The 23,773-nt window shown below is 40.8% G+C and overlaps 1 protein-coding gene across 1 annotated transcript in view; it reads left to right on the forward strand.

Moving 5' to 3' along the window:
* The first annotated feature begins 4,011 nt into the window (after positions 1-4,011).
* Positions 4,012-23,773, forward strand: part of CLPTM1L (CLPTM1 like) — a 32,449-nt gene continuing 12,687 nt past the window's right edge. The window contains 12 exon segments of the mRNA XM_032219903.1: positions 4,012-4,367; positions 9,402-9,502; positions 12,582-12,664; positions 12,667-12,735; positions 12,738-12,769; positions 14,050-14,195; positions 16,129-16,207; positions 17,243-17,364; positions 19,486-19,579; positions 20,628-20,712; positions 22,360-22,463; positions 23,496-23,561. Coding sequence (XP_032075794.1) covers positions 4,185-4,367; positions 9,402-9,502; positions 12,582-12,664; positions 12,667-12,735; positions 12,738-12,769; positions 14,050-14,195; positions 16,129-16,207; positions 17,243-17,364; positions 19,486-19,579; positions 20,628-20,712; positions 22,360-22,463; positions 23,496-23,561 — 1,164 coding nt within the window. The 5' untranslated portion in view covers positions 4,012-4,184.

Here is a 23,773-nt window from a genome sequence, read left to right on the forward strand (position 1 = left end):
ATATGAACCACCAGATTATAAAATAAAAAATCTTTAATTTCTGTAAAATTGCAAGAAAATACAAGAAAAAACAAATAGGCTGAAATGAAATATTGAAAGGATAGGTTTTTTTTTACAGTTATAATCAATAAACTATTAATTGGTATAAATGATTGTTCAACTAATTTTCAACATTGTTTCAATTGCAAATCTAAACTGAAAACCAACCCCAAAGGCCAAGAAATTACATAAGAAGTTGGAAGTGTGTTGAAATCTTATCTAAGCCCAAACTAAATTTTGGGATTTTCACATTTAAATTAAGATTATTTTAAAATGCAAATAACAGCTGTCTGATTTCAACATTATAACAGATGGGTGGGTAAGTAAATTGCTTGTAATCTTGAAGTAATCTCTTAAAATTGGCATGTATTAAGAGTTGGGAATCCTGACACATTTATCATTTTTGGTTGTCTTAAAAGCTGCATTTACAAAATATACAGAACCAAAACAACTGTTATTAAACACACGCACCACCATTGCACACCTCACTAGTGGACCTTGCAACCTATACTTGTCACAAATTAAATTATAGCATTATTATTTTTTTGCACAAACCCAAAATACAGTTGCTGCAGATCACCTTAAAGCAGTGGTTCTCAACCTGTGGGTCGGGACCCTTTTGGGGGCCGAACGACCCTTTCACAGGGGTCACCTAAGACCATCGGAAAACACATATTTTCGATGGTCTTCGGAACCGAGACACCAATTTGATGGTTGGGGGTCACCACAACATGAGGAACCTGTATTAAAGGGTCACGGCATTGGAAAGGTTGAGAGCCACTGCCTTAAAGCATAGCGCATAACCAGGGAATTGCAAAATGGAAAATGTGTACTACTTAGGGTTTCTGACTCAGCTTTGTGTATACACAGCTGTTGTGGCCCAGCAGGAGCAGTTGGAGCTGCCACCAGACTCCAACAGCGAGGGGCCCTATGAGTCGGTTCTGGAAGATGTGGAGGACCCTGGACAGGGTTCACACTCCGAGCAGGGCGCAGAGAGGCTGGTTGGCCACCAGGAGGCGCCTGATCCTTGGACCAGTGGGGAGGAGACAAGGGAGTGTGATTGTGATGTCATGCATTGGAGCAGTGGGGAGGAGACAAGTGTCCTGGATGCCCAGCAATGGAGAGCTAATAGGCGTAAAGAACAGTTATGCAGTTACAGGAGATAATTGCACTCAGCTGGTGGTAATTAGGCTCCTCTCACGACTATAAAAGAAATGATTGTGCACACGGCCTTTTGCAGGAGTCAACGTATTCACTAGAGCTGGAGAACTCTCGTGGCTAGCTTGGCAGGCTGGATTGTTGCCAAGGTTAGTCTGCTGGATTGCTGCCAACATCTGGACTGCTGGATTGCTGCCAAGGTCTTGTCAGTATGTTAATAAATCCTTGAAGTATCTTTGTCTCGGTGTGCTTTGGAGTAGGACGAGGGGGGTCAGAACACACCACTAGACATATCAAAGGCTAATAACTGATTCATCCTAAATAAGTTTACACATAAGTCAAAATATTTATATTATATTTAAACACAAGTCACCAATTGGATTTTAGAAATAAGGTATGCCACTACATGCTCGTGGCGAGGGTGAACCTACAGTTGCTAAATAGGACCTTTAAAAAAAAAACTACAACAACTCCTACAATGACTGCTCGCCTCTCAACAGCTAACACTGCCCTCTGAGCTGTTCTGCTTCATGTTAAGATACGTAAGGTTTAGGTCAGGATATTAGCATGTCCAATACAATTATCAACCCACTATATCAATTTTATGGTGATGAAAGAAATGTCTTTCTGGGTTCGGCTCCAAGTGGGGGAAAAGACACTGGAGACATGGAGGCTGCTTGGAAAGATGGTTTATTGGTGGACAGGACCACATGGCTTGAGCCCTGAACAGAAAAGGGGATTGCATGCTTCAATGTTGGTGGAGAAGAAGAGAAGGGCTGAGGGAGGGGATTGCTAGGCTTTTTATAACCTGTTCAGTCCCACCTCTCTGTTTCCTGTTCCTGTGTAAGAAATGTATTCTGATTGGTTGTCAGACTCCCATGGGGCCATGCAGGGGCTACTCTGTAGGCTGCGTTTTGAATCCAGGTTTGGTTGAGTTCTCAGATGCCATGTGGTCAGTTGGGACCAATATTATCATGCTTTAATCCCATCCCCCCTGGAGCTGAAGTGGAGAAGCCTTTATTATGTAAAGTGGACTCGCTTGGCCTTCTTAATGGCCCATTGACAAAGTGGGGATGGACAGGAAGCTACAGGCAGGTATTCTGTCTCTTAAAACATGTTTCTTTCTTTTCCCATCCAGAGAAATATTCTGCCTTTTCAATATTTCCTAGGATATTTCATTTTTCTGGGAGAGGGCTGGGTGATAACTTCCTACAATGGTTAGGATAGCATGGTAAAGCACAAAGCTTGACTGAAGCGCTACCTGAGACACACAACACGCACAACTGCTTTTGAACATGTGTTGAGACCCCAACTTCAGCTCATACTAAAACCCTTCTTCCTGACTCAAGATATGAGTTCAGATTTATACACAGCACACCAGAGAAAACTAAAAAATAAATGGAAATACCCTCTTTTGAAGTAGAGCTACTAGATCTAGGCCGAAAATAATATTTCCCTGTACTATAGTATTTCCAACTTTCTTGTTGGGAAGCATTCCAAAAAGATCTGCCGTTTTAGTTGGCTTTGGATGGCACGTGGTGGCTACAATGGCTAAGACGCTGGGCTTGTGCCTTCGGCGTTTAGCCATGCCGACCATCGCTGGCTCTTTGGCTTTGAAATGGAGAGGAGCACCGCCCCCTAGAGTCGGGAATTACTAGCACATATATGTTCGAGGGGAACTTTTACCTTTTTATATGGCTGGGGCGGGGTGGGGGGATGGGCACGACTCGTTTAAAACAGTCGATTTTACAAGCGGTCGAATATTTTATAACTTCCAGGCTGTCTTTTTTTTTTTTTAAATTATTCCAAGGATCCTTTCTGGCATGTGAAGCATGTACACTCCAGAGTTGTCAAATTAAGGTTCGGAGCGAGGCGAGAACGCCGACCGCCTGTGGGAATGCTGGCGTTGCAGGCTGGTTCCTTCAAAAGCTTGCCCGGGGGATGCCATTGTTCTCTGTGGGAAGTTATCACCCAGCCCTCTCCCAGAAAAATGAAATATCCTAGGAAATATTGAAAAGGCAGAATATTTCTCTGGATGGGAAAAGAAAAGGAAGAAACCTGTTTTAAAAGAATAGCTGCCTGTAGCTTCCTGCCCATCCCCACTTTGTCAATGGGCCATTAAGGCGGCCAAGCTAGTCCCTTTACGTAATAAAGACTTCTCCACTTCAGCTACAGGAAAGCATGATAATATTGGCCCCAACTCCCCACATGGCATCTGAGAACTCAACCAAACCCGGATTCAAAACTCAGCCTAGAGAGTTGCCCCTGCATGGCCCCATGGGAGTCTGACAACCAATCAGAATACATTTCTTACACAGGAACAGGAAACAGAGAGGTGGGACTGAACAGGTTATAAAAAGCCTAGCAAGCCCCTCCCTCAGCCCTTCTCTTCTTCTCCACCAACATTGAAGCATGTGATCACCTTTTCTGTTCAGGGCTCAAGCCATGTGGTCCCATCCAACAATAAAACATCTTTCCAAGCAGCCTCCATGTCTCCAGTGTCTTCTTCCCCACTTGGAGCCGAACCCAGGAGGACATTTCTTTCAACACCTCTAAGACAGTGGTCTCCAACCGTGACAACTTTAAGACTTGTGGACTTTAACTCCCAGAGTTGAAGGCTGGTTCCTTCAAACGCTCGCCCGGGGGATGCCATGGTCCTTTAAGACAGTAGTGCAACTTTAAGACCTGTGGACTTCAACTCCCAGAGTTCCTCGGCCGAGGAACTCTGGGACTTGAAGTCCACAAGTCTTAAAGTTGCCACGGTTGGAGACCGCTGCAGCCTAAGAGACTACGTTTCCCAGCGCTCCCCGCGCCCGCCCCGTTTCCGTTTGTCGGAAGAAGGGAGCTCCGAAGGAGAGAAAGCGGCTCGGGGGAGCCGCCGATTCGCGCTCGCCTCGGGCAACGGCCCCGGAGTCGGAGCGCTCGGTCGTCGTGCGGTGGGTGGTCGATGCCGGTGTCGGCCGCGGCGGCGCTGGTCTTGCGGGGCGATGCTGCCCAGGCGCAGCTCGCTGACGGGGCTGGCGGTGGGGCTCTTCGCCGTCTACGTGGCACACACCTGCTGGGTGATGTACGGCATCGTCCATACCCGGCCCTGCCTGGCTGCCCTCCACGAGGGCGAAAGCAACGACGGCTGCATCCGGCCTTACCTGGCGAGGCGGCCCAAGCTCCAGGTGAGCAGCCCCCCCCCACCTTCTTCCCTTTCCCTACCTGGGTTGCAGGTAAGCGGTCATTGTTGGCAGCGGTGCATTGGCGCTTCCTGATTGGGGTGGGGCGGAGCGGCGTTATCCCCCCCTCCCCTTTCGAAATGCAGGTAAACTTTGACAGGTGAGCTTTGAGAGGCTGGGTTTTTTTACATCTTTTTTTGCAGCTGGAAGCTCGGTGCTTTTTTTGCAGCTGGAAGCTCTGTGCTTTTTTGCAGCTGGAAGTTCTGTGCTTTTTTGCAGCTGGAAGCTCTGTGCTTTTTTTGCAGCTGGAAGCTCTGTGCTTTTTTTGCAGCTGGAAGCTCTGTGCTTTTTTGCAGCTGGAAGCTCGGTGCTTTTTTGCAGCTGGAAGTTCTGTGCTTTTTTTGCAGCTGGAAGCTCGGTGCTTTTTTTGCAGCTGGAAGCTCGCTGCTTTTTTGCAGCTGGAAGTTCTGTGCTTTTTTGCAGCTGGAAGCTCTGTGCTTTTTTGCAGCTGGAAGCTCTGTGCTTTTTTGCAGCTGGAAGTTCTGTGCTTTTTTTGCAGCTGGAAGCTCTGTGCTTTTTTGCAGCTGGAAGCTCTGTGCTTTTTTTGCAGCTGGAAGCTCTGTGCTTTTTTGCAGCTGGAAGCTCGGTGCTTTTTTGCAGCTGGAAGCTCTGTGCTTTTTTTGCAGCTGGAAGCTCTGTGCTTTTTTGCAGCTGGAAGTTCTGTGCTTTTTTGCAGCTGGAAGCTCTGTGCTTTTTTGCAGCTGGAAGCTCTGTGCTTTTTTTGCAGCTGGAAGCTCTGTGCTTTTTTGCAGCTGGAAGCTCGCTGCTTTTTTTGCAGCTGGAAGCTCGCTGCTTTTTTGCAGCTGGAAGTTCTGTGCTTTTTTTGCAGCTGGAAGATCGGTGCTTTTTTTGCAGCTGGAAGCTCGCTGCTTTTTTGCAGCTGGAAGTTCTGTGCTTTTTTGCAGCTGGAAGCTCTGTGCTTTTTTTGCAGCTGGAAGCTCTGTGCTTTTTGCAGCTGGAAGCTCTGTGCTTTTTTGCAGCTGGAAGTTCTGTGCTTTTTTTGCAGCTGGAAGCTCTGTGCTTTTTTGCAGCTGGAAGCTCTGTGCTTTTTTTGCAGCTGGAAGCTCTGTGCTTTTTGCAGCTGGAAGCTCTGTGCTTTCTTGCAGCTGGAAGCTCTGTGCTTTTTTTGCAGCTGGAAGTTCTGTGCTTTTTTTGCAGCTGGAAGCTCTGTGCTTTTTTGCAGCTGGAAGCTCTGTGCTTTTTTTGCAGCTGGAAGCTCGGTGCTTTTTTTGCAGCTGGAAGCTCTGTGCTTTTTTTGCAGCTGGAAGCTCTGTGCTTTTTGCAGCTGGAAGCTCTGTGCTTTTTTTGCAGCTGGAAGCTCTGCTTTTTGCAGCTGGAAGCTCGCTGCTTTTTTGCAGCTGGAAGCTCGCTGCTTTTTTGCAGCTGGAAGTTCTGTGCTTTTTTTGCAGCTGGAAGCTCGGTGCTGCAATGGAAATTTCTAAAGCCAAAGCCCCTTTTAGTTGCAACTTGGAAGCCTAACCCTAACCCTTCCAAGAGTATTTTACAGACTATTTAACCCAGTTTAGCTCATTTTAAAGGGAAAAAACATTGTTTGCATCTCACCAACTAGAATGTAAGGCAGAATGCTAGTATATACTCAAGTTTATTGCAAAACATTGATTTTATGGCTTTGCTCTTAGGAGCCCTTGTTGGAAAGATTATCACAATTTAAATCTAACTCAATCCCCTATTGAATTTAGTGGGTTTTTTGTCTTCTGAGTATTAACCACTCAATCCTATTTTGGGGGCTGCAATCCATCCAGGTGGTGTAATACAAAAACACTCATGGGATTATTTATCATCTAGAACCAGCCTTTTTCCTAAGGTCAGCTCCATTAACTGTCTGGAGGAGTAATTGTCTCCTCCAGTTCAGAGTTCAAATAAATCCACTTGTATGATGTTATGATGAAATGCCACAATTTTCTCCATACTCACAGACTGGAATTACGTCTTCAAATGTTCCTCAGCTCTTGAATTTTATATAGATTTGAAGGGGATTACCATTACCATTGCTGGATTCACCTGTCTGAGCCACATAAATCCTTCCTGGTCTTCCTCAACCCTAAAACTAAGTATCTGAGGAAGAGTGTATTAATAGCTCTCCAGATTACTCTTTTACAATAGAGAAATTTGGAATGAAGACCCTTTCCTACCTCAGGATAGTCAAGATCAAAGCTTAGATATCTTATGAACATGTTTGTTTGGGGGAATACCTCTTTCTCCTTTCCATCAGTTCCATGTTTTCTCAGCATGTTCCAGAAATTAATATCGGGTATTATGGCATCAGCTTTGCTTTAATTTTGATCACTTTTCCATCTTATTAAAACTACTGATTTTTTAATATATTATTGTCACCTTTCAATGCTGTAACTAACAGTTTCCCTCATACAATATGTTCTTAGGATATGGCTCCTTCAAAACAGAATTAACATCTGACATTTTAATTGTCCATGGCTTTAGCTTGAATGTAACTAACTTCTCCATACTCACAGACTGGAATTACATCTTCAAATGTTCCTCAACTCTTGAATTTTATATAGATTTGAAGGGGATTACCAAATATGATTAAAATGCCCATCTCCCAATTCTGTTGTAGTGAAGGTATCTTATTACAGCTGTCATTTTCAGCAAAAGCCAAGGGCATGGATAAGAAACAAGGTCTTGAACATGATATAATCCTCAGAGATGCACTTTTCATTGCAAATTATCTGTATGATGAAATGCCACAATTTTACAGAGATTCCTACCAGCCTACTTGTTAGATGATAAGTATCAGATAAATCTGATAAATGAAACTCACTTTATTTTTATAAAAAACCTCCCTTAATTCTGATGATGTTAGCCTTGTGAGGTAGTCACAAGGAAATACACCCTAATTCTACTAGCAAAATTCTGTTCAAAAAAAATTACATCACAGCTGCCTCTCAGTATCATTTGACCAGAATCCTTTTACATATTTCCTACTATTGTAACTCTACACACTTCTTGCAATCCATAAGCCCAATTCATTCAGTTCCAAGCAGTTTCTACTTTCCTGAAATGTATTTCAAAAATACTGCCCGAGCTCTTTACCGGTCTTTTAAGGCTTCGGTGCTTCCGCGCATGCGCATGGCGCATACAGCACCTGCGCGACGCTCCACTGAGCAGCTGGAAGCTCACAGAGGCGCTAAGACACATGCTAAGACACATGTGCTAAGAGGCATTAAGTAGGCAGATTATCTCATAGCACAGTGTTAATGTCAGCACCTTTCCCAGATCCTTGTTCTGGAATGTACTGGTCTACAGAGTCCTACCATGAAAATAGCTTTTTTTTAAAATTATTTTTCCTTAGCCTCTTATATGGGGGAGTTGTACCTACCACATGGCAGTCTACAATATGTTGCCTTTTTTTCTTTCTTTTTTCCGATATGGCAGAGTACTATTTTTTTTTTCTATTTTGCCCAGTTCTGTCCACATATTATGTTGCTAGAATTTTTTCTGACAACTGCTGCAAGGATTTAGAATAATAAGAAATAACAGTAGTGCCGCTTTTATATAAATTGTAGCCTACATGAGTACATGAAAGTCCTTGACTTTCAACGGTTCATTGAGTGACTGTTCAAAGATACAACAGTACTGAAAAAGTGACTTATGACCGTTTTTCACGCTTATGACTGTTGCAGCCCCCCCCCTCGAAAGTCACGTGATCAATGTGGCAACTATCTCATATTTATGACAGTTGATGTATCCCGGGGTCAACTTTCTGACAAGCAAAGTCAATGGGGAAGCAGACTCACTTAGAACCATGTTACTAACTTAACTGCAGTGATTCATTTAACTGTGGCAAAAAGGTCCTAAAATAGGGCATATTCGCTTAACTCTCTTGCTTAACAACAGAAATTTTGGACTTAATTGTGGTCATATATCGAGGACTTAGTGCTATTGCCTGCCTCTTTATTGGTCCATTAATATGAACTCCATATGTTCAATAATCAAAAATAGGTGTACTATATGGACATATATTGACGTACTAAATATATTAGCTTCCAATCTATAGTAGCTGCTCCTTCTCTACCAAATCTGCGAAACCGTCTTCTGCCACGTACTTCCCAATGACCGATAAAATCGCACAGGGAGGGCCTTCTCCGGGTGCCGTCAGCCAGACATGTTGGCTGGCAACTGCCCGGGGGAGGGCCTTCTCTGTAGCCGCTCCGACCCTCTGGAATAAACTGCCCCCAGAGATCCGGACCCTACCCACTCTCATGACCTTCTGTAAGGCTCTTAAGACCTGGCTATTCCGGCAGGCTCCGGGCTGTTGAACTCACGATTGAGTTCCAGCCCCAGACTGGGTGTATGTTGTGGTCTTTTTAATCTATGTTTTTGTGCTTTTAACCTCTATTTTTAAATGTATTGTTGTAAGCCGCCCGGAGTCCTTCGGGATTGGGCGGCCTATAAATTTATTAAACATCAAACGTCAAATCTAGAGGGAGCACCAAATTTTGGTAAGCACTAATTCATGAATTAATTTTTTTCACCTTTTCTGTATTTTGTGCTTTGTTCTTTTCCCACCTTTTAGAAGAAGGATAGAGATATATCTTTGATTGAACAGGGTGTACCACTTGTACCCTTCCAAGAAGATTATTACAGGTGGAGCATATATTATGATTTACTTGTCAATCACCCTGTATCTGCAGAAGGAACATACAGGAAACTCGTTAAGTCCTTGCCTTATTACGGTGAATTGACTATTATAATGGGTTCCTTTCATCTTGATGAGGCATACAATTGACTCAAATGAATAGGGGAGAAGGAAGTTGCATGCCTTTTTAAATCTCTCTTTTTTTCCAGTTTGACGAAACCATTTTTGAGGAAGGGAGAGAGAAGAGTGGTAGCATGTATGAGGAAACATGCCATCCAAGATAAAAAGAAAGAATGATTAAGGCAGGAATGTTTAAGCCATCCAGCAAAACAGCAATTATTAATGGTCTTTCTTCTGTTCAGCTAAGCGTTTATACGACTACGCGCTCCAACATAGGCACTGAAAATAACATCGACCTGGTTTTGAATGTGGACAATTTTGATGTGGAAACTAAATTTGAAAGGTAGTTTGAATTTAATTGTTCGGTTTTTACACAATATCTCTCTTGTACCCATCTCATATCAAATTTTAGTAAATTGCATTTGATGCCTATTTATATTAGCTCCTGTATTAATATTTGTTTAAATCATTATAGAATACTTATTACCCACTAGCCAGTATATTTCATGAAAAAAAAAATCCTGGTCATATATTTGTTTGTTTGTTTTTCTTCTTATTACAAAAAAAAAAAAAAGTTTACAAGCTTACAAAATATCAAACCAGTTTCAGTTTTAATCCCATTTATGAGAAGTAAGCCCAATGGATGTAATAGGGCTTACTTCAAGGTAAGTGTGTTTAAAGTGTAATTCTAAGCTTATCTGTATGTTGTTCTGGATTACACATACTGTATTCTGCTTAAACTTTCCATAAACTTTCTATAATTCAATAACAAAGTTTCTTTTTACTACTGCTAACTCCTTCTTTGCTGTAATTCTGTATCCCATGGGATGGATAGAATTTTTTTTTTTTTTTGCTACTGTTCCTTAGGCAAGAAACAAAACGAGAAATAGTGCTTCTTATGCAGTGTGGATTTTGACAGAAATCGCAGAAGCGGGTTGCAAAAGTGAAAGTAGCTATTTCCCCCCACTACTGTCTGTTCTTTTCTCATTTATACGAAAACCAGTTTTATTTTTTTTGTTAGACCTTTAGAGGCTTAAATAAAATGGAGATGACAGTAATAGCCCACGAGCAGCGTGTTTACTGGACTGCAAAAAAATGTAGGTGTTGTACGGAGAGAGTCGTGTTAATCTATGATGGCAAAAAGTCAGAGAGACCAGTAGCACTTTTCCAACTAACATGTTATTAGAAGGAATAAGCCAGTGTAGGTTTCAAAAATTTTTCGAACCTACTCTGTGGGTGTGGCCTCCTTTGTGGGAGTGGCTTGCTGGCCATGTGACCTGACAGGAGTGGCTTGCCGGCCATGTGTTCTCCCTCCCTCCCTCCCTCCCCTCTCTCTCTCTCTCTCTCTCTCTCCCTCTCTCTCTCTCTCTTTTTCCTTCCTTTTGTCTCTCTGTCCCTTTTTCCTTTTTTTCTTTCATCTCTCTCTCACTTTTCCTTTCTTTTTTTCTTTTTTTATTTCTTTCTTTCTTCCTTTCTCTTTCTCTCTCTGTGTGAGTGTGTGTGTGTGTGTGTCAGTGGTGGTTTCAAAAATTTTTGGAACCTCTTCTGTAGGTGTGGCCTGCTTTCCAGGTCCACTGGTGGAACCTCTTCTAACCGGTTCTACCGAATAGGTGCGAACTAGTAGGAACCCACCTCTGGTATAAGCTATCGTATACCCTTGACCGAAGATCGGGACACTCCTTCTATCTGGAAGGGTCGTCCTCTTCCACCGAGCGCGCAGCTTCGGGAGGGACGCACATGGAGCGGTGAGGGAGGAAGGGGACACCCGCCTAGCCAGCCAGATCAGCTGAATCACCCTGGCGATCAATGGGGTGACAGATGTTGCAGCCAGATCGCCCTCCCATCCATTAGCCCTGCAAAGTGGGGAATAAGCTTTTGGGAACTCCGCTCTGTTATCAGAAGGCATGCAGTTGCCTCTGTATGAATTGTAGATGGTTTTGTGCTTTCATCAAATCTGGCACTTACAAATGTATTCCAATTATGGCTTGTTGCACAGTCACCCAGCTATTTAGTTTGGATGCGGCATTTTATCCACTTATTGAGTCCTTCTCAAGGACCTGGAAGAGTCAGCTGTTTGAGGGTGTTAAAAGCATTGTCACAGGATGTGAAGTGTTCCAAGTAAAGCTGCCTTTTGCAAACTGACTGTAATTTTGTCAATGAAAACGATGTTCAAATGATGCTCCACTTGTTTTGGGATTGCACTCAAGGCATCTATTACTATTGGTATTCCCTTTCCTTTCTTTTGCCACAGCCTACTTCTATTTTCAGGTCTTCGTATTTTTTAATTTTCTCCAGTTCTTTCTCATTTATTCTGCTGTTTCCAGGTACTGGAGTTTTGTCTTTCTGATAGACACTTAAATCTGGGGTGTTATGTGTTGTGGCCCAGCAGTTGGAGCTGCCGCCAGACTCCGACAGCGAGGGGTCTTATGAGTCGGCCTTGGAGGAGGTGGAAGACTCTGGACAGGGTGTCGACTCCGAGCAGGGCGAGGAGAGACTGTTTGGCCACCAGGTGGCGGCAGAGCATTGGATCAAAGGAAATGCTCATGAAGCATTTGGGAGTTGTATCAGGATGCATGCAGGCGCAGGTCTACTCAGCGTAAAGGACAACGGAGTAACTACAGGAGGTCATTACGAACAGCTGATGCTGATCAAGATCCCCTCCTGCTGATAAAAGGGACTGCTGGTGCCATGCCCTGGTTGCAGAAGTCAACGTTCTTGTTCTCGTTCCTTGGTTGCGTTCATATATCGATAGAAGCTAACTTGGATAAGTGGCTGGATATATAGAATCCTGGTTGCAGTGTTTTGTGAGTTATAGGACTTTTGCCAGAGCTATTACCTTTGTTTATTTGGGCTTGCAGCCAACAAGAGCTTGGACTGATTAAAAGAAACCTTTTCAGTTACCTGGCTTTTGGCTTTCGTTCCTGAACGGAGAAGGAGGGGGGGTCAGAACAGTTATGTGATATTACTATTATTATTTATTAAATTTATATGCTGCCCAGCTCCCACTGATGCGTAATTAAAATCTAAACTAGATTATGATTGTTATTTTAGTATTATCTGTAAAATACTTAAGCCCTAATTATGAAAGTTTTCAGATAATGAAAAAAAAAAAGTCTATTGGTGACATTCAAATGCTAATCATTCACTTTTGGAATTAAAGAGATATGAATTTACCCTATCTCAATTCAACCCCCACTCGAATAGTATGACTGTTGTGCTCTTTTAATGATGTATTGTTTTCGTGTTGTAACTTGTTTGCCCTCCCTCCCCCTGAATTGTGAGCCGCCCTGAGTCCCCTCAGGGAAAAGGGCGGCATACAAATAAAGTATCTATCTATCTATCTATCTATCTATCTATCTATCTATCTATCTATCTCTACGACCAATTTTAAGCATTTTTATAAACTATGTTTTATTTTTTAGAACCGTTAATGTTTCTGTACCAAAGAAAACAAGAAATAATGGGACGTTATATGCCTACATATTTCTTCATCATGCTGGAATTCTGCCTGGCATGATGGCAAGCAAGTGCATATAGTAAGTCCTCTTACTACCTACATGGTACCCAAACCAGAGGAATCAATCTTCTTACTGGAGAACCTATCACCCAGGTGAGATTGTTTCCCCCTCTTTGTGGGAGGGGTAGTTTTCTGAAATCTAAAGGACCAACAAATGAAATAAAATGATGTATTGTTCATGCTTCCACCACAAAACCGCGGAGGACAAAATCGCGCTCGACGAAAGCGCGCATTTGACGTCATCACAGCGCGACGAAAACATCGCGCTGTGATCGAAAAATTGAAAATAAAGCGAAAAACCTTACCCTAACCCCCCCAAACCTAACCCTTAACCTAACCCTAAACCTAACCGTTAACGTACGCTAAACCTAACGCTAACCCTTAACCTAACCCTAACCCTAACCTAACCCTAAATCTAACCCTAAACCTAACCCTTAACCTAACGCTAAACTAACGCTAACCCTTAACCTAACCCTAAACCTAACCCTAACGCTTAACCTAACCCTAACCCTAACCCTTAACCTAACCCTAACCCTAAACCTAACTCTTACCTTTATGTGAATCGGCTTGCTTTAATTTTAATTTTATTTCAATTTTTAATTTTTTTCGTCGCGCTGTGATGACGTCAAATGCGCACTTTCGTCGAGCGCGATTTTGTCCTCTGCGGTTTTGACGGGTCACGATTGTTCATAGGAATTTGGGTGTTGTTGTTTTTTAATTAAAAAGCTACAAATGGCCTGGATCATAAACTGTTCGAAACAGGGCAGAGATGTTTGCTTTTCTGTGAAACACCACGGTGGTTTCTATCATTTTCTTTTGTATTCAATTTAGAAAATACATGCTTTTTTGATAGTAACAAAATATATTCAGACGAAGTTCATTCTTTCTCGCATCTATCCTGAACCTGCCAATTCAATGTCCACTTTATTTTGATTTTTTAAAAATGTATTTGAGCTTTTGTTTCTCTCTCTATTTTTATTTTTTAAAATGTATTTTGAGCTTTGTTTCTCTTTTTGTAGAAGTTTCTAAAGTGATCCCTCTGTTACTGTGATTTGAGGTTTTTCCCTCAAATGTAATACGTGTCTAGAGGGAGGCTGCTAGGAGATATTTAGTGATAAGTGATTTTAGTGTTAATACAGTGTTTCTCAACCTTGGCAACTTGAAGATGTCCGGACTTCAACTCCCAGAATTCCCCAGCCAGCATTTGCTGGCTGGGGAATTCTGGGAGTTGAAGTCCGGACATCTTCAAGTTGCCAAGGTTGAGAAACACTGGTTTAATAACTAAAACAATAGTTTTATTCTGTTGTTGCAAGCATGTATGTTTGCGAAATCATACTAAATCTTGTTTACACTTTTTTTTCTTAATTAAATAGCAATCGAAACAGAAAAAAAAGCAGAACTATGCCCTGGATGAGCCCGTTTCACACTGGAGGTCTAGGTTGACCTTAAATGTCATGGTGGAAGACTTCGTTTTTGATGGATCCTCACTCCCAGCTGATGTACACAGATATATGAAAATGTAAGCTAATAATTGATTTCGCTTCTGGTAAAGTCCACATAGGATAAAGAATAGTCTTTAATATCATGGTTTTCATCAGGGGCAAATAATATTTTGCCACTGAGGGCCATATTTATGTTTCTCCAGACTCCAAAATCCTGTCTCACTGTAACCTGTGTGCAAAGTAGCAGTCAAAACAATGCTGCCTTCCTAACTTGGACAGTCCCCAGATATGTGAACCCAGAAGATGCCAAAGTTGGGAAATGCTGCTATTGCAACACATTTTTTCATTTTCAGATTGCTTTTAACGAACCACTAGTCTTTGAAAGCAATTGTGTTGCATTTGGGGGACTTTGAAGCTAACCAAACTACTGCTCCCCTAGCATAATAGTAAGATAATTATTATATATTATGTATTCAGCCATAAAATTGATATTCAAACCTTTGATCAGTTACTAAGCTTTCCGGTTTTCAAACAACCTTGAACGTGACATATTTCTTCCTCTAAACTACTTCAGATGTTGGTGATTAAAAAAAAAAAATCACTTGCCTGCAGCCTTGAGCAACTTTAAAGAAGTTGGGAGACGTATAAAAATTGATTGCATCACTTAATGTAAACTGAGAGTTTATTCCATACTAAACTGTGTGAAGCTTCCATTATTTGCACGCAAGAGGATATGTTTAACAAGGAACTAAAAATCAGATCTCTTAAGAAAACAGCTCTCTCTCTCTCAGACCTCGTTGTCTTATTCACAAACTGGTTTTTTGCCTGTAGTCTCAGAAGCCTATCTGACTGTTGTTTTGTTTTGAAGGCTCAATGACATTTACCTATTTTGCAGTTCTGAGATATAAATTTAGGTTCACCGACAAATGCGCGCTCGACAAAAGCACACCGACGAAACCGTGGCGAGAAAACCGCGAGGTCGAAATCACACCGACAAGTGAGTGTAGAAGCGTGCTGACAACAGCGCGCCGACAAAAGAACGCCTTCAACAAAGAACTAATAACAACCTAACAACTTAATAACCCTAACCCTAACCTAACCCTAAACTTAACTCTAAACCTAACCCTAAACCTAACCCTAAATCTAACCCTAACCCTTAACCTAACCCTAACCCTTAACCTAACCCTAAACCTAACTCTAAAGCTAACCCTAAACCTAACTCTAAACCTAAACCTAAGCCTGAACCTAACCCTAACGCTCACCTTAACTTAAATTTCACTTTTGTGGGCGCGGTTTTGTCAGCGCGTGTTGAGGGCGCGTTTATGATGTCGTGGTTTTCTCGCCGTGGTTTCGTCAGTGCACTGTTGTTGTGCGCGCATTTGTCGGGTCACGATAAATTTAGAGTGTATAGGAAACGCCTACTTTCCATATATACTGATCGAGATATAAAATTCCTTTTTTGTCCAAAAATGGAAAACTAAGTAGAGGTGGTTCTCATTAATCACAATTGGGACCAGCACTATCACATGACCACCCACCATTCCACCTGCAGTCATTAAGCGAATCATACCAGGTCAATAAGACATCACAGGGCCACAACTTGCGACTTCCTGCTGACTTCTCCATTGACTGCTCATTAGAAGCCACTGGAGAATGTTGCAAGTGGCAACCTCTTGGCTGCCAAATATTGTGCCTTTGTAAATGCGTGCTTGTTGCCAAGCGCTCGAATCACAATCACATGATTGAAGGATGCTGTGACTTCTGCTGCATCTTCAGGGACCAGTTTGTCAATCTGCTTGTCCGGGCACTGTTGTAACTTTGAAGCCTGAACAAATAGTCAATACATGAGGATTATCTGTATGTGTTCCATCCAAGACTTGTCTTACACCATATAGGATGTACTAGGACACTTGTTTCTGAAAGACACATATTGTAAAATTATTTATTTAAGATAGAAATTTTTGTGTCAAAACTGATGCATTTATAATAGTTTTTTTTTTTAAAATGTAGGATACAATTGGGCAAGACAGTGCATTATCTTCCAATATTATTTATTGATCAGCTGAGTAACAGAGTAAAAGATTTAATGGTAAGTAACAATTGTGGTTTTCTTAAATTAAATAGCCTGAAAACGGAATACATAGAGGCTGAAAATGGGGCACGCGGAGGCAGCGATATGCAGCAGCGGCAATGGGCAGTGAAGGTGATGATGGGTGGTGGCAATCCCTGCAACCTAGAACAGCTGATAGGCGGTATTCCGGGAGGCAGATCCAATCGCCAATCAGCTGCTCGTGCTAAATCAGGCTGTCCTGAAGCTGACCTTAGTTTGCTGCAAGGAGGCAAATTGCTGGGAGGCAGAGGCCAAAGGGGGGGGCCGATGGGTGGGCGAGCTTCGGCAACATTTGTTGTATAAGACGCACACACATTTGGGGGAGGTGCGTCTTATACACTGAAAAATGCAGCATACAGTGCAAGTTAAAATAATAAATGTATACATTTAAAACATTTCTTTAGCAAATCGTGAATTAGAGTTCTCACCTTCTCTATTATCCACCTAACCCAAACCCCAAGATCTGTCCAGCCCTGATTCTGCTGTCCTTCAAAAGAATACCCCCATCTATCATCCTATCTCTCTTCTAAAGCACTGGGCAAGGATTTAGATGTATGAGCCTATTATTGAATCTGAGCACATTCTACTTTTTGTGGATTTTTTTCCCAATGGCATGGCCATGTGCGTGGGTTATTTTAAATTGTTTTAATCCCTGTAAGCTATGCATGAGTTGGCAGCTGAAGGGAATGGATGGATGGAAGAGTTTTTACAAAATACACTGAATTGTTCTTTATATTTAATTGTCTTATTCTTTGGTAAAGTTTAAATAATTTAAATAACATTTCTACCAGAAATGATGCAGTAATTATTTGCAAAATAACACTTAGGCAATACTGATTTCATAAATATTGTATAGGAACATTTCTGAATAATATTGTTTTTTCTTTTGATATTTTGGAAAAAAAATGTGTAATTAGAACTTAAACATTTTTATTAATTGTTATACTGGTAAGAAGTTTCAGTAGTAATATCCAGTTTATTATTAACCTTGTGAAATATTTTAACTTAATGCAGATTATAAACCGTTCAACAACAGAACTTCCACTGACAGTGTCATATGATAAAATATCATTGGGAAAACTGCGGTTTTGGATTCATATGCAAGATGCTGTTTACTCTCTACAGCAATTTGGTAAGCCTCTATTTCTGGATTGTTCATGGAAGTACAGTGGACTGTTTGATAGACTGGTTCGATCAGGAATTCCGCATGATATATTTTTTAAAAATGTGAATTCTTACAGGTTGTCCTCTGTTAATCCATTCATTCAGTAACCATTCAAAGTTAAGATGGTGCTGGAAAAAATAGGCATACAACCAGTCCCTGAAGTTCCAGTCATCGCAGCACCTCTGCAATCATGTGATCCAGTGGGGGTTTCAAAAATTGTTGGAACCTACTCTGTGGGTGTAGCCTCCTTTGTGGGAGTGGCTTGCCACCCATGTGACCGGATATGAAATTATGAATTAGTACTTAGGTCGGTCCAAGTAGCTATTCAGAAGTTAGTGGTTAGAAGCAATCGTAAAGCAAGATATGGGATTAAAACCAGAAATATTTGTTGGCTATTTGAAAGCGAGTATAAATATATTTAATTTTACACATGTTAGCAGCTGCTGGAATTGTGTTTGCAACAGTGGAAAAACAGAAATATGTAAATGAATAAATATTACAATGTGCAGGAATAAATAAATGACAATTAAAATCAAGAAGGCTTTGAATACTTTTCACGGGATTGGTTTTAGCAATTGCCAACTAACGGAAACAGAAATTGGAAATCCAAAAGTATGAAAGAAAACACCAATTACATAAGGAAAGTTCCCTAAAATGTATAAGGAAATTACTAGATCATTAATGCGTAGATACTGCGGGACATTACACACCCACCAGTGGTGGGTTTCAAAAATTTTGGAACTCTTCTGTAGGGTGTGGCCTGCTTTCCGGGTCCACTGGTGGAGCCTCTTCTAACGGTTCGGTAGATTTGACGAACTGGTTCTACCGAATAGGTGCGAATTGGTAGGAACCCCCTCTGATGTGATCATGAACCAGTCACTTAGGTGTCCAGCTGGCAAATACAATATCACTATTTGCAACCTTCCCCGCTGGCTTCTCACAAGCCAAGTCAATAGGGAAGCTGGCAGAGAAAATTGCAAGTTGCTCCAGTAAGTCATTTCCACCTGGAGCACCATCCCCATGCATAATCTTCACCAGTGGCGGGATTCAAATAATTTAACAACCGGTTCTCTGCCTAATGACCAGCTGGGTAGGTGTGGCTCAGTGGTCATGTGACCATGTGGGTGTGGCCTACTCAACGTCACTCACGTTGATGGCTCTTCGACTTAGCTGTTACAATGCAATAAGGGTTAACCGGAGAGGTGGTTTCTGAAAGCAGAGCAATAAGATTAAGCTAGAAACAACACCAGAATGTTTCCTTCCTACCTTCCTTAAAGGATTAGCCCTGCAAAGTGGAAAAAAAACAAAAGATTTCTTCAACAATCGGTTCTCCGAATTGCTTAGAAAGTGAACAACCGGTTCTCCCGACTAGGTGTGAACTGGCTGAATCCCACCACTGGTATTCACCCTCCCAGGCCATGTTCAACTTGTACATAGCATGTGATGGCCTCCCAAACCCTCCCCAAACCTTTCTTGACTGGCATACAGTCTATGCCGGGTGTCCCAAGGCCTCCCTAACTCACATGCAGCCTGTGCCCACCTCCCTAGGGCCTCCCAACCCCACTTTGGCATTCCCTATCCTCCCATGCTCTCCTTCTTGGGGCTCCTTCTGCTTCCCATTAATGACCCATGTATTTGGGCTACAGGAACCAGGATGGTCCTGATTGCCCTCATTAGGCATGCAGTATAATGACATTGTGCTGGTACCACTGTTTTGCATAGCAACAGCATCCCCCTGGTTGCTGTTGTAACCCTGGGACTACTTGTATTTTGGATTTATGCTCAATATTATGAATAATTGGAAGCCGAACCTCTATAAAGCGTCCCAGATTTTTCACTGCTTACGTGCGTTGACATTCCTGGTTTGGACGTCATTGCACTTGGGAAAGGCCATAAATAAATGGCTGTTGAGCTTTATTTTTTTTTGTCTAACTGCATGTTAACATACTCCCTGTGTTTAATAAAGCTTTGCAAGAATTATTTTAGTATTTACAAAATAGTAAATATTTAATTTTTTTAAAATTTAACTTGCATTTCTAAGAACCTCTGTTTCATCTTAATGATCAGATATGTATTCTATTTATTCTTCTAGGTTTTTCAGAAAAGATGCTGATGAAGTAAAGGGAATATTTGTGGATACAAACCTCTATTTTCTTGCTTTGACATTTTTCGTTGCAGCTTTCCATGTAAGCAGATCAGATGTTTTAGACAATAAAACAATACCGATATGCATCTAGATAATATGTGTATGATGTGTTGATGTGTAGCAAGATACTGCTTCATATATACTAGTATGTATATCCGGCTCCTATTTAAAATAACTCTGGTCTGATTCAAACAACAATTTTCATGCTATATAGTTTAATGATCAGCTAGAATATTGAATTTGGATGTTAAGGACTAAGGTTGAAATACACTCCCCCCCTTTTTATTGTGGTAAAAGAAAAATATAAAAGGTAGCATTCAGAGTTTTGTACCTCTATAGCAGTGGTCTCCAACCTTAGCAACTTTAAGACCTGTGGACTTCAACTCCCAGAGTTCCTCAGCCAGCAAAACTGTCAGCACCTCTTCATTGGGTAATTAGGAAAGAAGACCACGAGACTCCATAGGTAGAAATCAAGTGTACTTTTACTAATTATAAATGATTAAAGGCGTAGCAAAGTGAAGACTGATTATTTAGGCGCGAAAGCAAATGATATATAGAATAACCCATTCCCCACCCCTTGGCATCCCAGTTACAGTCCAATCATAATTCTCCTAAGTGTCAGGTGTGAGATAACTTCAAAAGGCATCATGAAGATGGAATGTCGGTGCCGTTAGTCTTGGCGGGAACCTCCTCCGCATGCGTAGTCCGACAGGCAGCAGAGCTCCAGAATCTTCCTCCAGCACAATTAGTAAACCCCTCCCAAATACCATGCCCTCCCTCCCCGTTTCATGGCAGCTGAAGCAGCAGCAAAGCAGAGGCTGACAAAAGCTTTGCTGGCTGAGGAACTCTGGGAGTTGAAGTCCACAGGTCTTAAAGTTGCCAAGGTTGGAGACCCCTGCTCTATGGGACAGTGTAAAAAGAAACTGTTTTCCTTCTTTCAGCATCCTGAAATATTGTCAACTATATCCGAGCAGGTGTAAAACTGTAGTAAGGTGATTCCAGCCCTAAAAGTGTTGTTAGATTAGTTTTTTTTTTTAAAAAAATAGTAATAACAGTCTTAATGGTATGGTGATATTTTGCATTTGCAGCTTCTCTTTGATTTCCTTGCATTCAAAAACGACATCAGCTTCTGGAAGAAAAAGAAGAGTATGATTGGCATGTCTACAAAAGCAGGTACATAGCTTATTTACCTACATGTTTCCTTGCTATTTTCCAGTGCTAGCAACGCACCCAGCCATTTACACCAAGAAAATATAACTGTAAAAATTTTAAACCAAGTTTTAAATGGTTGTTGTAAAATCCGTGACCCGTCAAAACTGCGGTCCACAAAAGCGCGCTCGATGAAAGCGCGCATTTGACGACATCACAGCGCGACGAAAAAATTAAAAATTGAAATAAAAATAAAATTAAAGCAAGCCGATTCACATAAAGGTAAGGGTTAGGGTTAGGGTTAGGGTTAGGTTAAGGGTTAGGTTAGGTTTAGAGCGTTAGGGTTACGTTTAGCGTTAGGTTAAGGGTTAGCGTTAGGTTTAGCGTTAGGTTAAGGGTTAGGTTTAGGGTTAGGTTAAGGGTTAGGTTTAGGGTTAGGTTTGGGGGGGTTAGGGTAAGGTTTTCGCTTTATTTTTACATTTATCGATCACAGTGCGATGTTTTCGTCGCGCTGTGATGACGTCACGTACGCGCTTTCGTCGAGCGCAGTTTTGTCGTCCGCGGTTTTGTGGTGGAACCGTAAAATCAGGGCCGTATATGAAGGATTATAGCAATGGTTAGATAATATTCCGCCAATCCTGTTAATTAAAAACTTGTTGAAACAATATTTTCTTACTTGATTTTTCTAGTACTTCCAGATATCACCAAATAGGCCTCAGAGACTAGAATGTTCTACAACAGCAGGGCCCCCACATAAAATATCATGCCATGATCCTGATCTGCTTTCTTTGTGCTGTCCCAGAGAATATACTGAAAGAATATTGTGAAAAGTCCTTCTCCATTGTTTTATTTCCCTAAGGGAATAAATAAATAATCATGTAGGCTTTCAATGTTATACATGCTTATTGAAAGCAGAATTTTACACTGCTTCTGAAATTATAATACACTCCACTGTGGGAATGGCAAATCCTGTTCATTAGGATTGTGTGTTTCATTGTTATCATCCCTAAGTGGTGGAAGATGAGAGATTCAGCACAAATCAGGCAAATTCTCAAGTAAGCTATCAAATCCCATCATTATTTATGTGGAAATCATTGGTTCATCTCCACTGCAGTGTCCTCATTGTAGCCGTCCTCCCTGCTACTAATCCCTGAAACACTGCTTTGTGTAGCTTCTAGGAAAGGGAAAACTTACTAAAAGATACATCTTTAAAGTCCAGGTTAGCCAACATGTCAAGAACAAGAAATACACTGGGCAAAAAAAAAATTGCAGTTGGATTACTAGTTTTTGTCTTAAGATGTGGTCCAAATTTTAACATTCTGTTCAGTACTTACTATTATTCTAGTTTTAAAGAATGCTATATACTGAATACTGTTAGTTGCTTCTGTGTGGCTATCTAGAACTATAATTATTCAAACTTTTAGGTTTGATTGTGCCAGCCAAAATAAGTTTTAGTTTTGCATATTGTTTAAAGCTAGCCGTTACTGTTTGCAAACAGTAGGACAATGTGGTTGTTTTATTTAGAGAACCATAGTTTAACAAAATGATTTGTATTGTGATTCCAATCGTAAGTTGTTTTTCAAAATAAGTAGATATTTTCTCAAATGTATCCAGATTTTTTTTAAAAATTGTGCAATGTAGTTTTTTTTTTAATGAATTCTTTTCATGCAGTGCTTTGGCGATGTTTCAGCACGGTGATCATCTTTCTTTTTCTGTTGGATGAACAAACAAGCTTATTGGTGCTGATTCCAGCTGGTATTGGAGCAGTGATTGAGGTGAGCTGTTATTTATTTATCTCTACATGTGATACGTACAGTATAAGCACAGACGGATGACTTCCCAAAGCGGCTTAGTAAGAATGCAAGGATTTAAACTGTCACGATTGAATTTATTTAATAGGTCAGGACCAGCTTAGCTGCAAGTGATTTGTATTCCAGATTGATTCGTAAATTGAACTAATGATATTGGAAATTATTTGAACAATATGCCAATTATTCCATCCTGAGATTTGAAAAAAAAAATTGGCTGAGATCAGTTACTTGATTTGTTTGATGGGGGTACATGACTTCTATTTGCATATTTATCCCTATTTGGTATATAGTATGTGCTGTCATTTCTGCTCTTCTGCATTCTGTCTTCCTGCTTATTCAGAGATAGGAAGAGCAATGCAGGAGCAAAGAGGTTCTATTTTTTCACTATTGGGATTTCCAGCATCCATTACTCACAAACAATTAGGAGTAACTTCACTTTCTTAAGAGCTTTTTTTAAAAATTAAGGTACAATTGAGACTTATTCTGTGCTAGATTTTTTTCCCGAGTCTTTAGTATTAGTTATCTGAAAGACCAATTCATTTATTTGATATGTTTTCCCCTTCTCTTGAGGTTTGACTATTTATATGAACCTTAGAGCTACACACACACACATACACAAAAATATTTATTTCAGCATATGTTAGTTAAATATAATTGAATTGATACATAAAGTTTTTGCTTTTGGGGTGAGTGAAGTCCTAAGCAATACCGTAGTACTCCTGTTAAAGATTGAACATCATACATTCCATTTTATTTTAGAACCACATATCGGTATATAGAAACAGCTGAGTATATTGTTTCTCTGTTCAGTCATTGTTAAACAATCATAACAACCATGCTCTTTATAAAAGGTAGTTAAGAAATATTAGAATTAAATGCCAATGCCAAAGAATTCAGGAATAGTTATAATTAAATGTCATAATCAGATTATACAATGAGACAAATAAATTTGTAACACAGTACATTAAAACATTAAAATAAAATTTTGTCCTTTAGCTTTGGAAAGTGAAGAAAGCATTGAAAATGACAATTGAATGGAATGGTCTGATACCAGCAATAAAGGTATTTCATTTTTAAAAAAATGTTATGTGAATTATTTAAACTATTCCCAATTTTGGATTTTCATCTAGTTGGATTTAAATATACTAGAAGCTGTAAAGTATTAAGCTACTGCCCCCCCCTCCATGTATGTATGTATGTATATGTATATGTATATGTGTAGGTGTATAAGTGTGTATGTATACATATATATGTTATATTTATGCTGATAAATA

Source organism: Thamnophis elegans, chromosome 6, assembly GCF_009769535.1.
Source record: "Thamnophis elegans isolate rThaEle1 chromosome 6, rThaEle1.pri, whole genome shotgun sequence".
Classification (NCBI taxonomy): Eukaryota; Metazoa; Chordata; class Lepidosauria; order Squamata; family Colubridae; genus Thamnophis; species Thamnophis elegans.